The 15,888-nt window shown below is 39.0% G+C and overlaps 1 protein-coding gene across 1 annotated transcript in view; it reads left to right on the top strand.

The window, feature by feature from the left end:
* LOC118842520 (disintegrin and metalloproteinase domain-containing protein 18-like) overlaps positions 1–15,888 on the top strand; it is a 99,406-nt gene that overhangs the window by 52,521 nt on the left and 30,997 nt on the right. Inside the window, exons 14-16 of the mRNA XM_036749998.1 lie at positions 5,041–5,239; positions 10,497–10,602; positions 11,508–11,697. Coding sequence (XP_036605893.1) covers positions 5,041–5,239; positions 10,497–10,602; positions 11,508–11,697 — 495 coding nt within the window. The remainder of the gene's footprint in view (positions 1–5,040; positions 5,240–10,496; positions 10,603–11,507; positions 11,698–15,888) is intronic.

The raw sequence follows: 15,888 nt of genomic DNA, 5'->3' as shown, positions 1-15,888 counted from the left end.
ATAAACAGGATATATAGAGGATAAATTGGAGATGACCAACAGATAGAAAGCTCTGCAAGAAAGATTGTGAAAACCTTCTCGTAGATGTAAGATTTTAGCTGGGACTTGAAGAAAACCAGGAAATGGAAGTGAGGAGTGAGAGCATTCCAAGCATAGTGGACAGCCAGTGAAAATGTCTGTAGTTAGGAGATGGAGTGCTTTGAGGAAAGAAAAGGAGTCTGGTGTCACTGGATTGCAGACTTTGTATCTGTGGGTGTGAGTATAAGGTTTAAGAACACTGGAAAGGGGATGTAGGTTATGAAAAGCTTTGAAAGCCAAACAAAATTTTACATTTGGTTTTGAAGCTGATAAAGAGCCACTGAGGGTATCATCGTTAGAATGTATCATTGTATCATTGTATGCATTGTATGCATTTTAAGGAAGATCACTTTGACAGTTGAGTGGAGGATGAATTGAAGTGAGGAAGAGACTTGTGGCCAGGGGGACCAACCAGTAGGCTATTATAGTAGTCCAGGCCTGCACCAAGATAGTGGCAGTGTCAGGGGAGAGAAGGGGACATATATGAGTGGTGTAATCAAGGTAAAATCAACAGGCCTTAGCCCCAGATTGGCTATGAGGGGTGACAGTGGGGACTCAAGGATGACACCAGGTTGTGAGCCTTAGTGACGAGGAGGATGCTGGTTTCCTTGACAGTAATATGGAAGTTAGGGAAGGGGAAGGTTCTGTTTGGGGCATGTCGAGCTTATGATGTATAGGAGCCATTCAGTTTGAAATGTCCAAAAGCAACTGGAAATGTGAGTCTACTTTAGCAGAGAGGTTAAGGGTGAGATTTCAGAATCATGAGCATTGAAATGGCATGGGAGCTGATGAGACAACCAAGTGAAATAACATAGGAGAAGATGAGAGGACTGTGCACAGGGCCCTGTAGGACACTCATGGTTAATGGATGTGACTGTGGTAACTATCCAGCTATGGAGAACGAGAAGGATCAGTCAGGCAGGAAGGAGAGGAAAGGAAATAGAGGTCCCTATTGTAGATGGCTTTCTCAAGGAATTTAGTCAAACAACAAAGGAGAGGTATGGGGTGACAACTAATAGGGATAGATGGATAAAATGAGGGTTTTTCTGAGAATGGGGGAGACATGGGTGTGTTTGTTGTCAGTAGGAAAGCAGCTGATAGATAGGGAGAGACTGAAAATAAGTGAGAGAGTGGGGATGTTAGTGGAGGCAATCTTCTGGAAAAGAATGGAATCACTTGTGAAAGGAGAAGGGTCACCTCATTGTGTGAGAGAGGGTGAAGAAGGAGAGTGACTGAAAGCATCTGTAGGATGTGAGCTGAAGAGGAGGGGAGAAGAGGAAACCCTCAGAGAATCAATTTGGAAGCTATATAGAGAATGGATGGGAGAGAGACTTGAAGCAGGGACACCATTCAGAAAGCTATTGTGATAGTCCAGGGGAGAAGAGGTGAGGGCCTGACCTAGGGTAGTGTCTGTGTAAATAGAGAAAAGGGGACAAATACAGTACATTTTGTGGAGGTAGAAATGATGAGATTTGACACCTGATTGGATGTATGAGATGAGTGAAAGTGAGGAGGTGAGGATGACACTGAGGCCATTAGCCTGGGTGGCTGGCATGATGATCATCTCTTTGACAGCAGTAGGAAAGTTGGGAAGAATAGAAGGTTTGAGAAAAAGATAATAGTTCTCTTTTTAAAAAATGTTGAATTTGAGATACCTGAGGTACACCCAGTTCAAAATGCCCAAGAGGTAGTTGGTGATTGTGCCTTTAGCTTAGGAGAGTCAGACAGAATATACAGATTTGGGAATCATATGCGGTAGAGATGATATTTGAACATATGGGAGCTGAGGAGATCACCAAGTTTGATAGTATGAGGAGAAAGGAGAAGTATTGGTTCTTTTGTGAGGAGCTAGCAAAAATGAATTTATTTTAGTTTTTCTTGGATTTCTTGATCATTGTTTGGCCAATGCTCATTGGTGCTGCTGGAGTAGTGATATCTGAGATATTCACCTTGCACTCATTTTCCCATCTTGAGGAACATGTTTTCACTGCTCTTTGAAGCGATGGATTTTTGTTGATAAATTGTTTCAGGTTCTCTAAGTCTTGGAGTGTATTTTTTATGTCTTCACTTAAAAAGGCAGTTTAGCTAGATGCTTTTCTTGAGGTGATAGCTCATATTTTCTTACTAAATTCTTTTGCCAAAGACTCTTTCCCAACACAAAGTTTTCAGGTACACAGTAGGGCACTTCTTACTTCTCTGGGTCATTGCTCCCAGTAAGATAATGGAACTTTAGTCCTTTACAAGCATAGAAGGATTACCAGACTCAAAACATTATTAAGTTTATTTAAAGATTAAGGGAAACAAATAAAATTCGTACCAGAGCTCATAGTAAATAACAGTACTCAGTACTGAGCAAGCCTTGCAGAAACCCATGTAATTTCAGTCGTTTTATTACTACCCAGGTTAGGGCTTTAGCAAGGAAAGCTCAAAGCTTATCATTAGGGCCTTCCTCCATGCTCATCTGGATAACTATGCATCGTGGCTTCTTTTGAAGCTTATACATCTGGCATCTCTTGCAGATGACTCTGGTTCCTACTATTTTTTTGTGGTTCTTTCACCATCTGCCTTCTGCCTACAGTCTATACTTCTTGTAGTTCTCTTTATAGCTCATGGTAGTTCCATTTCGCAGGGGACATGTTCTCCGTCTCCAGTTTCCCTACCTAGCCTCTTTGTGTTGGAGCTCAAAAAGATGCTCTAGGATCTCTATTTCTAGAGCCTTCTCTCATATTATGTTTCCCGGTTGTTTAGTATGTATGGTACTAAGTCATTTAGTGATAAAATGGAAAATTGTATAGCTTATCATACCAAGGTACTTCTTCCTCTTTACCTAGTTTTCCAGTTCTTCATCTATAATTAAATCAAATCTGTCATGGCTTTTGGATAGGATATGTCCATCTAATTCATTAGAGTTTCATCCACTGTGCCTGTAACTTTCTTGTTGGCCTCTTTTCCCCACTACGTGGTGTTGTTTCTTATATTAGAATGTGAGCTCCTTAAGAGTAGCAACGAATTTCACTTTGGCATTTGTATCCCCAGTGCTTAGCACATAGTAGGTGCTTAATAAATGCTTTTCAATTCATTTTAATTTATCTTAATATAAATCACTTAACTAAAAATTAATTAATAAATAATTTTTGTGAATCTATATGTGCCTAGCACTATGTCAGCAGAAGATTCTTTTTTGTAGTTATTGGAATAGTCCCACTATCAGTATAACACTAACAAAAATCATATAGTCATAATTTCAAGTCAAGTCATTTGCTAACTACCTATTATTTTCTAGGCACTATTCTAAGCATTGAAGATATATTAGAAGTAAAAAAACCCAAAAACCAAAACCAAAAAAAAACCCCTTCTCTCAAGAAGCTCACAGGCTAATGGGGAAGACAGCATAGAACTAACAATGTATAGACAAGATATATACAGGATAAAATTGAGATAATCTCATGAAGAAGGCATTAAAATTATGAAACACTAGGGTTGACTTCTTGCAGAACATGGGATTTTAAATGGGACTTGAAGGAAGTTAGAGAAGACAAGAACAGAGATGAGGAGGGGGAGAATTCCAGGAGTGGGGAACATCCAGTAAAAATGTCCGAAGTCATAACATAGAGTATCTTGTATGAAGCACTGCATGGAGACCAGTGTCACTTGATTGAAGAGTACATGGAGGGGATGGAGGAAGAAAGATGTAAGAAGACTGGAAAAGTAGGAAGGGATCAGGTGATGAAAGTATTTAAAAGCCAGTGAGGGGATTTTGTATTTGATACTACAGGAGAGAGTAAGCACTGGTGTTTATTGAATAGACAGAGTGATGTGGTTAGGCTTCTATTGTAGGAAAATCAATTTGACAGCCAAGTAGAGGATGAACTGGAGTGGGAAGATACTTGAGACAGGGTGACTAACCAGAAGGTTATTGCATTAGTCCAGGTATGAGGTGATGTGGGCCTGCATGGTGAAGATGGCAGTGTCAGAGGAGAGAAGTGGGCATATATGAGAGGTAGAAATGATGACTTAGCAACTGATTGGATATGGGGAGGGAGGTGGTGAGTGAGGAATCAAAGATAATGCCTAAGTTGTGAGTCTAGGTGACTGAAAGAATGGTGATACTCTCAACAGTGATAGGGAAGTTAGGAAAAGAAGAGGGTTTTGGGAGAAAGAGAATAAGTTCAGTTTGGGGATGTTGAGTTTAAGCTGTTGATGTAACATTCAGTTTGAAATATCTAATGGGCCATTGGAGATGTGAGACTATAGGTCAGCAGAGAATTTAGGGCTTGACAAATAGATGTGAGAAACATCAGCATAGAAGTTATAATTAAATTCATGGAAGCTGATGAGAGCACCAAGTGAAATAATATAAAAGGAGAAGGGAAGAGGATCTTGGACAGAACCCTGTTGGGCATCTGTGTTAGTGGGCGTTATCTGGATGAAAATCTAGCAAAAGAGACTGAGAAGTGTTCATACAGAGAGGAGAACCAGGAAAGAGTAGTGTCAGGAAAACTCAAAAGAGAGTATCAAGGAGAAGCACCCAAGACCACTGGACTTCCTTCTTGTCTAAGGTTCTTTGTACTGTATGTAGCACACTTTGTTTCTTTAGAGATGTGGTTTAGTTACAGAGTTTGAAGTGACAGGTTCCCTTAGAACAGCGAATTGAAAAGACATGAAATAAAAGATCGACTGGTTTCATCACAAGCTGACAAAATAAATTAAGGTGATTATGTTAGTTTCACTTCAATGATAGTTAAGATATTTTTGTTTGTTTTGTTTTTTGGCAGGGCAGTTGGGGTTAAGTGACTTGCCCAAGGTCACACAGCTAGTACATGTGTCAAGTGTCTAAGGCCAGACTCCAGGGCCAGTGCTCTACTCACTGTGCCACTTAGCTGCCCCCTAGTTAAGATGTTTTTAACCACTACAGTATCATTGCTGCAATGCCATATTTCTTGTTTCCCTTTTTCCTCTTAGTTTCACAAGAGAGGTAAACTGTGTAGGCCTAAAGCAAATGAAGAATGTGATTTTAATGATTATTGCAATGGAACATCTCATGAATGTGTACCTGATACTTTTGTACAGAATGGTGAAAGTTGCCGTAGGAATACTGCCATTTGTATTAATGGAAAGTGTCCTCACTTAAACGACCAGTGTAAGAGTATATTTGGACCAGGTAAGAGAGGTTTCTACTAAATTCAGATTCCTCTGAAGCTTGTAGTCAGCACTACTTGAACTATAGAAAAGGATTGACTTAAACATTTTGAAGGAAAATAGAATTCAGTAGGTTAAATGACTGAAAAAGCACATATTAAGTGCTGTGTGCCAAGCACTGTGCTAAGCCTTGAGTATACAAATACAAAAGCAAAGACCTCCCTGCCCTCCAGGAGCTTACATATAAGAGGAGACAATACGCATAGGGGAAGGGTAACCAAAGAAAGGACACTTGATTCACAATATTAAGTTTTGTTGTAAGATTGATGGATGGAGCCTTGGGGGAGTAGATTCATAACGTCCCTGTCAAGAACAAGGACAGAGCTGGTTCGATCATGGCTCCACAGTTGGTGGGGGTAGGAGGATGGAGTAGGTATACAAGGGTTAGGAGTGTACATGTTCAGGAACCTAATGGCTATCAAGGATATAGAGAAGATGATTGGGTAATAATACCAGAAATGGTGGTTCAAGTGAGAGTCACAATCAGGAGAACAGGTACCCAAGCTAGAACTTCCAGATATATTAAGGGACAAAACTTCCAGGATATGGTTTTTGGTTTGAACAGCAAGACCATTGAGAAGATGGCCAGGGAGTAGACCAGGTGAGGTTATCACTGATCAGGTCAGCTGGGCCAAGCAGTGGAATTTTGGGAGCTTCCAAGCCTCCAGGACATGATTTCTGGTGAGGTGGTGAAGAAAAGATGGTCAAGAAGCGGGGAGGGAAGTGAAACGTTGGTGGTTCCTGCCTGAAATAGTGGGCCAAAGCCTGGTTTCCAAGTTGGGCAGGTTTGTATAGAGTCAGCATCAGGGAACAGAGAATCTGGGAGGTCATCTAGATTCCACACTTCAATGACTAGAGAGTTACTTGGAAACATCTGGTAGGGAAAATGGATGTGATTTGCCTTCTGGTGGCAAACTCTTATGCAAATCCTCATCATTATCAAAGGAGTAGCAATATTCTCTGTCCTTTCTATCTTCCTTTGCCATTGATCTTCTGTTACACCTTTTTCTCTTTAAAGTTGGTCCTGTTGTTCCATTTATCCTGATTTAATCTGTAATAACTTTCATTTGTTTAGCGCTTTGTGGTTTACAAAGTATTTTCCTCGTGATTGTCTTGTGTTACTGATCTGACATTATTCCCAGATTAACTTAGAATATTGCCTTTGACTGTATTCAGGTCATTTTTCCTTTTTGTCCTCTCTGTGGCACATTAGCAATTAACTCCTTACTGTACTTACTATAATCTTTTGGTTTAGAATAATATAGGAAGGATAGTAAATGATATCTGGAATATATTCATAGAATTTTAGAGCTGGAAGAGAACTTAGATTTCAGTTCAATTAAATTTAACAAGTGTGTATTAGAAATCATCTAGTATAATTTTTGAGACCTTAAAGGTCATCTGATCTAACCCCATCTTTACAAAGGAATATCTTGAGTCCCAGAAAGGGGAAGTAATGTGCTAAAAATACTTATTGATTGACTGCTAGTTAGTTTCTTCACCTTGTATAACTAGGGTGTGGAGGACTTAACCCATCAATGCATATAAGAGAACAACAGTATATATTTAGAATGATTTAAAAAATTTTACTATTTAACTTATAACCACATATTAATTAACAAGCATTTATTAAGTACCTTATATAAACCAGAATTGTGCTTGGTTCTGAAGATACAGGTACATGTAATGAAACAATTGTTTGAAAGGTGGGAGGAAACAAGTACATAGTTATCTATGTAGAGAATAAATACAAAAAGCTCTTAAGTAGTTAACTATAAGGAACCTTAGGAGGGAGGGCACTAGCAGATCAGCAAAGGCATCTCATAGATCATCTTACAGATCAGCAGTGTCAAACTTACAGTCAAAATGAGGTAAACTGAGGTACAAAATTCCAACGATGATAATTTTATTAGTAAAATGTGAATTTACCAATAAATAGGATTTCAGCTTCCTTAGCAAAGCTAGGACCTTGAATGAGGGGGATAACTCCCTTTTATAGTTTTTTTTGGGGGGGTGGAATATAGAATGAAGAACAGGATTTCATAGGGAGGGAACAAGTTATGATTGGTTACAAGAGCTCAATATCATGAATGTTGAAAGCAGTATGATTGGTTAGCGGGCTAAGGCATGGGGGAACAGTATGTTTGATTGGAAATTAGAAATAAGAGGCTAGCAACAAAACTCCTTCCTTCTCTCCTGTGATTAAGAAATGTTCATTGTTTGAGCCCATCTGTAAGGTTAGAGACAGTGGACCAGACTTTTTTGGATAGTAAACCGGACATCCCTGAAGGAGAGCTTGGTTGGTGTAAAGATGCTATATCAGAATCCTTGGTGTTCACCCATGTCCATCAAGAATAACAGATTTCTTTGAAGCAAGAATAGAATAGTGATTAGCAGGAGAACTAGATTTCTAAACTTAACTTATTGCAGGCCAAAGAGACAAAGAACCATGACTAACAGGACAGAACCAATTAAGTGTAAATAGGTTCAGTTTTAAAAAGACACAGAATCACTCTGATCATTTCAAAACTCAAATAGAAATGGATCCCTGTGAGCCGTATACTGCCTTAGAAAATTGCAAATTATTTTTATTTATTTTGTTTAAGCATTTTATAGTTACATTTTAATCTGGTTCTCAGGCATTTGGGGAGTTTTGTGGGCTGCACATGGCTGGGCAGACTATAAGTTTAACACCTCTGATACAGGTGGTATTGCTTGAGTTACATCTTGGAAGAAGAGAGATATTCTATGACGTGCAAGTGAGGAAAGAGTACATTTCAGGAATAGGAGATAGGTAGTGCAAAAATATGGAAATGGCAGCTTGTGTGAGGAATAGAGAGAAGACAAGTTTGGTTGGATTATAGAGTGCTGGAAGGGGAGTAATACAGAATTAGGATAGCAAAACTGATTGGACCCAAGTTGTAAAAGATTTTAAAAGCTAAGTAGAGGAGTTTTTATTTTATCCTATAAATAATGGGGAGCAATAGGAGTTGATTGTCTAGATGAGGGACATAGTTGAATGTGTGTGTAAGGAAAATCTCTTTTGGCAGCAGTGTGTAGGATGGAGTAGATCAGAGACAGTCTTGAGGCAGGTAGACCATTTAGGAGATTTATCACAATAATTTAGGCGATAAGTGATGAGATACTGAACTAAGGTGTTAGCTGTGTGAGTGGAGAGAAGGAATCATATTGAAGAAATGCTGTGGAGATAAAAATGACAAGATTTGATAACTGATTGGATATGTAGGATAAGGGAGAATGAGGAGTGAAGGATAATGTTAAAGTTATAAACCTGGGAGCCTGGAAAATTGGTAGTTCTTAAGCAGAAATAGTGAAGTTTGGAAGAGGGATGAATTTTGTTAGGGGAAAACTAATGAGTTTGATTTTGGGTGTGTTATATTTGAAATGTCTCATGGGACATTGGTGATATGAGACTGAAGCTCAAGAGAGATATGAGCTGAATATATGGACATATGAGTCATTGGCATGGAAGTGAAAATGAAACTTATGGGAGCTGATGAGATCACTGAGAGAAAATGTAGGAGGGAAGAGGACTCAGGGCAGAGCCTTGAGAACACCCAGAGTTAAAGGGTGTGGTACGGATGATGAACCAGGAAACTGAGAAGAATAAGGAGAGTGGTATCACAAAAATCCAGAGGAGAAGGACTCTCCAGTAGGAGAGGATGGTCAGTAGTGTCAGATGTAGCAATAGGTCAAAAAGAGTGAGAACCAAGAGAAGACCCTCAAATTTAGCAACTAAGAGATTATTGGTAACTTTGGGGAGAACCATATCAGATGAGTGATGGGGTTGGAAGCTAGATTGCAGAGTTTTGAAAAGTGAGTAAAAGAGGAAGTAGAGGCAAATGACTATTGACAGCTTTTTCTAGAATTTTGGCTTAGAAGAGGAAAGGCATTTAGGATTATAGGATTATAGGATTGAAGGGATGGTACGGTCATATGAAGATTTTTGAGAGATTTGGACATGTTCGAAGGCAGAAGGGAAGGAATCAGTAGACAGGTTAACCATGGTAAGAAGAAGTTCCACCTCATGGTCAGAGACTGCCCAGTCCCATCATCACCAATTGCCTATAGGACAGTGTCCTATAATTATCTTAAATTCAATGTGTCTGAAACATGTCATTATCTTTTCCCCCAAATTAAACCTCCTATGTATTTTTTCCATTTCTATCCATGGTACCTCCATCCTTCCAGTCGCAAAGTTGGAGTCTTCTTTGCCTCTTCCTTTCTTTCTCACTCAACATAACCAAACTGACAAATCATGTTCATGCTACTCCATGATATATCACTCATGTATCCCCTTCTCACTGTTTACATCACCACTCTAATTTGGGCCTTCATCACCTCCTACTTGAACTATTGCATTAACTTTCTAATTGGTGTCCCTGTCTCAGATAATTTTCCTCCTCAATCCGTCTTCCACATAGTTGCCAAAGTGATATGTCTAAAGTGTAGAGGTCTGACAACATTATTTACATACTCAAAAAGCTCCAGTGAAATCCTATTGTCTCTAGGATAAAATACAAAGTCCTTGGTTAAAACCTTTCATAATCTGACTTCTGGTCTACCTTTCCATATTTTTTATTCATTAAATACTACACATTCCAGGCTAACTAGCCTATTTTTTGGTTCTCCCACACAGTGTTTCATTTCCATGCCTTTGTACATGCTATCCTCCAAATCTAGAATAATCTCCTTCCTAATCTCTGCCTCTTAAAATCTTTAGCTGTCTAAAAAGTTTGAGCACTTCCTGATCTTCTTCCTCCCCACACCCCATATTACTACTCTCTCTATAATTTGTATATATTTTGTATTTACTTTTCTCTGTACACGTTGTTTCCCTCTGTGGAATGTAGGTTTCATGAAAATAGATACTGTTTCATTTTTATCCTTGTATCCCCAGGGCCTAGCACAGTGCCATGTACATTATAAATGCTTAATAAATGCTTATTAATTGATTAGCTTTTTTTAAACTCTCGAAAGTTCACTGGACCAGAAATGACCTACATTCTAGTCCCACTCCTGTTACTGTTTTAAATGTGTGAGTATGAATAAATTATTTAGCTTCTCTGGGCCTTAGTTTCCTCATCTATAAAATTAAGTATTTGTACTCAATAACTTCTAGTCTTTATGGACCTGTAATGGCTGTGATTAAATTGGATTTGGAATTTTAATTTGCCTTAATCTATTTATGTTCACAGCTTCCAGAGCTGGTTCTTTTGCATGTTTTGAAGAAATGAATGGCAGAAATGATCCATTTGGGAACTGTGGTATTGAAAAAGATTCGTTTAAACCATGTCCATTTGAGTAAGTCTTTATAAAGGCAGTAGGGTACAGTGAAAAGATGTATTAGTAGACTTCCATTCACATCAGCTAATATCTTGGACCTTGGACATTGGTGTCTTCATTGGTAAATGGTTATATGAGATTATGAAAGGATTGGTTAAAGGAACTAGGAATGTTGAACTGGGGGAAGACTAGGAGGATCTGAGAGCTGTCTTCTGTTATTTGAAGATCTGTCATGTGGAAGAGGGATTAGATTTGTTCTGTTGGACCCTAGAAGGAAGAATTAGGAACAAGGGCTGGAATTCACAATGTGAATTAGGCATGATGTTAGGAAAAACCTTCTCATAATTATGGCTGCCCCAAAGTGGAATAGACTTTCTTGAGTAGGGTAGGCTTCTCCTGCTCTTCAGCAGAGGCTGTCTGGTTACTTCATTGGTAGGTTAATAGTAGGGATTTTTTTTTTGTGAATCCATTGGACAGGGTGGCTGCTGAAGTCCCTTCCAATTTTCATAGTCCATGATTTTATGAAAATGAGGGGGTTGGACTAGCTGACCTTTAAAGTCCTTTCCATCTCTAATTTTGTAATCTTTTGAGAAATTCTAAATTTATTGAATAATGAAGACTATTGTCAAAGAATATTAATCATACGTGGGCAGATAAACCTAATGTTTTAATAAGTTGATATGTTATACTTGGTATGATCATGTTTTTTATTTCTTTTTATTTGGTATAATGATCTAAATCAAACAACACTTTCTGTTATCAAAGGCATTTTTGTTTGGTACTGATGATGTGTCAGTAAGTACCAAAGGCCATCAAGTCAAGAAGCATTTATTTAGTACCTACCATACACCAGACATTGTACTAACTGCTGAAATGTTTAACTGTTGAAATGTTTAACTATTTTGTCTGCCTTGTGTTTGTAGCAATCTCTTGTGTGGAAAATTAGTTTGTACTTGGCCAAAGAGATCATTGTTCTTCAAAAGAGATGTATCTGTGATTTATTCACGTGTTTATGACGATATATGTGTATCCATTACACATACTACTCCAGTGCGACCAGGGCAACGAGATTTTACATTTGTGCATGATGGTACTCCATGTGGTCCTAACATGGTAACTAAATGTTCATAAGCATTATTATTCAGTTTTTCAATTATTTATTGTTCTAGTATCGTGCTATTTATAATTAGGAAGTATAGTAGTTGTCTTTTTAGGTCTTAAGATTTTTCATTGTATGTACATTTCTAGCCATGTAAACTTTTAAGAACCATGAGAAAGAAGGGGCAGTGCATATGTAAAAGGGAATCCTCAGCATCAGATCTCTGAATAAAGCAAATCTGTCAGTACTAAATGTGCTCTGTCTGGTCCCCATATTAACTCGGTTCTATGTGACGCTACCTGTAAATCAATCCCTCTCCCTCTGATCCACTTGGCACCAAATTTTTGATTCAGCATTTTCAGGTTACACTTAACTTTACTCTTACTTTCTCTACCATCCTTCAACTCTTTCCCTCACATATAAGCTTCTCCAGCATTTAGAACTCAGATCATCTCGTACTCTGGGTTTGTATTCAAGCTCTCTGCCTAACTCTGCCACCTTTCTCCGTGCCCCTCCCCCTCCATCCTTCCCCCACAAGTATGGCACAGCTATACCTACTTCCATGTTGCTCCAGGTCCCCTTTGGTTATTGCAGAATCTTAGAATCATAGACTTAAGAGCTAGAAGGAACTTCAGAAGTCTAGTTACTTTATTTTACAGATGAGGAGACTGAGTTCCAGAAGGTGAAGTCACTTGCTTTGAGGTCACAGGTAATAAGTGACAGAGCCAGGATTAGAACCACCCTCCTCTTATTCCAAATCCAGGGTAACATCTTTGTCAACTAGGCTACAGAAATGAGATTCTGTTCTACAGGTACAACCATAGGGAGGAGAATGTGACTGTAGAACCTCATAGTGATTTTCAGGGTGAATCTCATACACCCTTCCAAAATGCAGAGCATCCTGAACAGCTGCAGAGTGTCCTTGCTTATGTCAGATTGTATCTGGATTTTCATCCTAGATATTTTTCCATGAATTGAGTGAAGATTGGCTTCCTTTTCTCTTATGTCCCAGTAGATTATGATCTTTGTGGCCAAATATGGCACTATAATGGAGATATTGGAAGAATTCTTCTAGGAGTTGTACAGTTTTGACAAGCTGCTTCTGGCCAGCGCTACTAGATGGCATATGAAGTGGTACTGTTAAGGCAGAGAATTTATAATGGACCGTTCTAGTGCTTTCTATGCCCTAAGTGAGGATCTGATGTGATAAACTATACTAATGGACCAGTGAACCCCAGGCATAATGAACTGGTACGGCAAGCTCCCACCCCCTTAACATTTGCCACAGGACCTGTGTTTATACCGGGATGGGGAACCTGTGGCCCCAAGGCCACATAAAGACCTCTAGGTCCTGAAATGTGGCCCTTTGACTGAATCCAAACTTCACAGAACAGATGACCTTAATAAAAGGATTTGTTCTGCAAAAGTTGGATTCAGTCAAAAGGCTGCACCCGAGGACCTAGAAGGCCACATGTGGCCTCAAGGCCATAGATTCCCCACCCCTGGCTTATACTATGACCAGTCTAGCTAGTACTTGCTCATCTTGCTGTTGTTCATCCTTTGTTCTGGAAGAGGACCAATGACATCATGCCTTGACTTGCAAGCGAATTGGATTTAAGCGAGGCAGAGCTGTGCAAAGTCATCAGCCTCACTCTTTCCTTCAGAGTCATTGGAGTCCAGGGGCAAGACATAGGTCAAGACAACTGGTGATGTCTTCTGAGGCAATGCCCATTCAGTAATTAAAGGATAGGTCAGAATGCTGCCTCAGTTTTACAATTATTATCTCATTTGATCCTCACATCAAACCTGGGAGGTAAGCGCTGTCATTATCTCCATTTTACAAAGGAGGAAACCAAGGCCTTGCTCAGGGTCATAGAGCTAGTAAATGTCTGAGGCTAGATTTGAACTCAGGTCTTCCTAACTCTAGGCCCAGTGCTCCATCCACTGAGCCACCTTGCTACCCAGTAAAAGATTATGACACCTAAACAAACAATTATAATAAAAGACTGAATTTTAAGGTTTAGTTTCTCTATGTGAAAGAAATGCCATCCAAGTGGTCCTTGTATCTTTTATTCTCCCCTTCCCTTTCCTCTACAGACCTCTGTTTATCTATAAGCTTCCATGACCCCTTTCCGTTAATCATAAGAGTCAACAAGAGGGAAATAACATCCTATTGTAAGGGGATCTCTGATGGAATGACCTTCCTTGTAGTTTCCCCCTTCTTGAGGCTTGTTAGACACCTGTTTCTGGCAATTGGTCTTACACTTCCTCATTACTCAAGTATACTAAGTTCACAAAGTCTTTATGTGTTCAGAGGCCTCTGGAAATAATGGATTATTCCTTGGACTGCAAGAATGAATCTTAGTGTAGCTGTGAATTATACTTGTATCAATGGAAACTATTGATGGTCCCTTCCTTGGGTCTAGGCCAGGACTTCTTAAACTTTTCCACTTGTACCCCCTTCAGCACTTTTTAAACCACAGGTTGTGACCCACAGTTTAAGAAGTGCTGGTCTAGGCTAGTAGTATATGCAATATGTAATATGTATGTAATATGTAATAAGCTTGACTAGACCACTAGGAAACCTTTACATTGAATGTCTTCAGCTTTTTCTTGTTTCTGGTGCTACTCTGAGTACGCTAATGGTTAACTTTGCATAGTATCTGTCTTGTGTGGAACAGAGAGAATATTACCTTTGATTCCTGCTGTGTCCAAGCCTGCCTGGGACTTCTCTATTCTATCGGTAGCCTCTCCCCTCTGTCTTTCATCACTCAGGAATTCCTAACAGTTAGGGATGTGTTCAGAGTAATGGAAATAGAATCCACACCCCTGCATTGGCCTTATTTTGGCATTTTTATAACTTTGAATCTCCTCTCCATTTTGCCATCTACTTTGACACTGCATGGAGACCCCTTTTCCACTTCTGACCCTAGTCATAGTAATCCAGACAATAAATATTACAGTTGTTTCCAGAAAGACATATCAGTTGACTCTTCTTTGGATCGACTTATTATCCTTGTAACTCAAGTTCATATATCATAGATTTAGAGCTAGAAAGGTTCCCTCAGAGGCTACCTAGTCCATCTCCTTCTCTGTGCAAGTGAGAAAGATAAAAGAAGTTGACCAAGGTCAGTTCCAGACCAAAACTCCCTTATCTGGTCACTACTCCCATGTATATGTTCAGCCCCCCTTTAGAATATATGCTACTTGAAGGAAGGGTCTGTCTTGCTTTTGTATTTACATTCCCAGTTTCTGGCACATAATAAACTTAACGATTTTCATTGATTCTGCTGCAAGTGAGACTGGGTCCCATTAAGAGGGATGTTATTCTAAGCTAGGAACACCTCTGCCCTCCCAAGGGTGCCTGGTTTTCATTGAGTAGTACTGACATTGGTAGCTTAGGTGTGACCTCCAGAAGGTCCTCTCTCAGGTTGAGCTTTTGGCTAAAACATGATCCTCTATAACATTTTTGGCAAGTGGTTATTCAGTCTATTTGCTAGACCTCCTGTGTTTGGAGAATTCATAATATCCTAAGGTACTTATTCTATTTTTGGACAAACTAATTATTAGAAAGTTATTCCTTATATATTGAGTTGAAATATGCCTCTCTGAAGCTTTTAGTCTTTGGTCTTAGTTCTGTCTTCTGGAGCCAAGTAGAATAAATCTATTCCTGATACTACATAATCTTCAAATATTTGAGGCTCTGATCATTGTAGTCTCTCCTAAATTTTCTCCACTAAAGATCTCTTAGTTGTTCTTCATAAGACATAGTTTTAAGTTTTCTAACCATTCTTTATGCCCTCTTATAGACTTTGTTCCAGCTTTTCAATATCAGCCCTAAAATATAGTCTTTAGAACTAAAATATAGTCTTTAGAATCCATAAAATATGGATTATGGGGGACAGTGTAGTGACCTTATTCTTTATGGATATTTTACTTCCATTATTGCTTGTAGTTCTCTTTACTAAACCTCAGACTTTAATGGATACATTTCTTTAGCCAACTTCAGACTGTGTCATGTTGCTTGTATTATAATTATTTCCATAGAAATATTTCATTCATTGTTCAATTCAGAATGTTTATTCAGTGTTCCATAAGAGCTTATAGAAAAAAAGAGCTCAAGAAATTAGGGGAAGGAGTATTGACCTGATGGGTCAAAGTGGGAGAACAGGGAATAGGAGCTGTCTGATTAATGAGTAGAGAGC

This window comes from Trichosurus vulpecula, chromosome 3, assembly GCF_011100635.1.
Source record: "Trichosurus vulpecula isolate mTriVul1 chromosome 3, mTriVul1.pri, whole genome shotgun sequence".
In the NCBI taxonomy this organism is placed as follows: domain Eukaryota; kingdom Metazoa; phylum Chordata; class Mammalia; order Diprotodontia; family Phalangeridae; genus Trichosurus; species Trichosurus vulpecula.
This window is presented reverse-complemented; position numbering and strand designations above follow the sequence as displayed.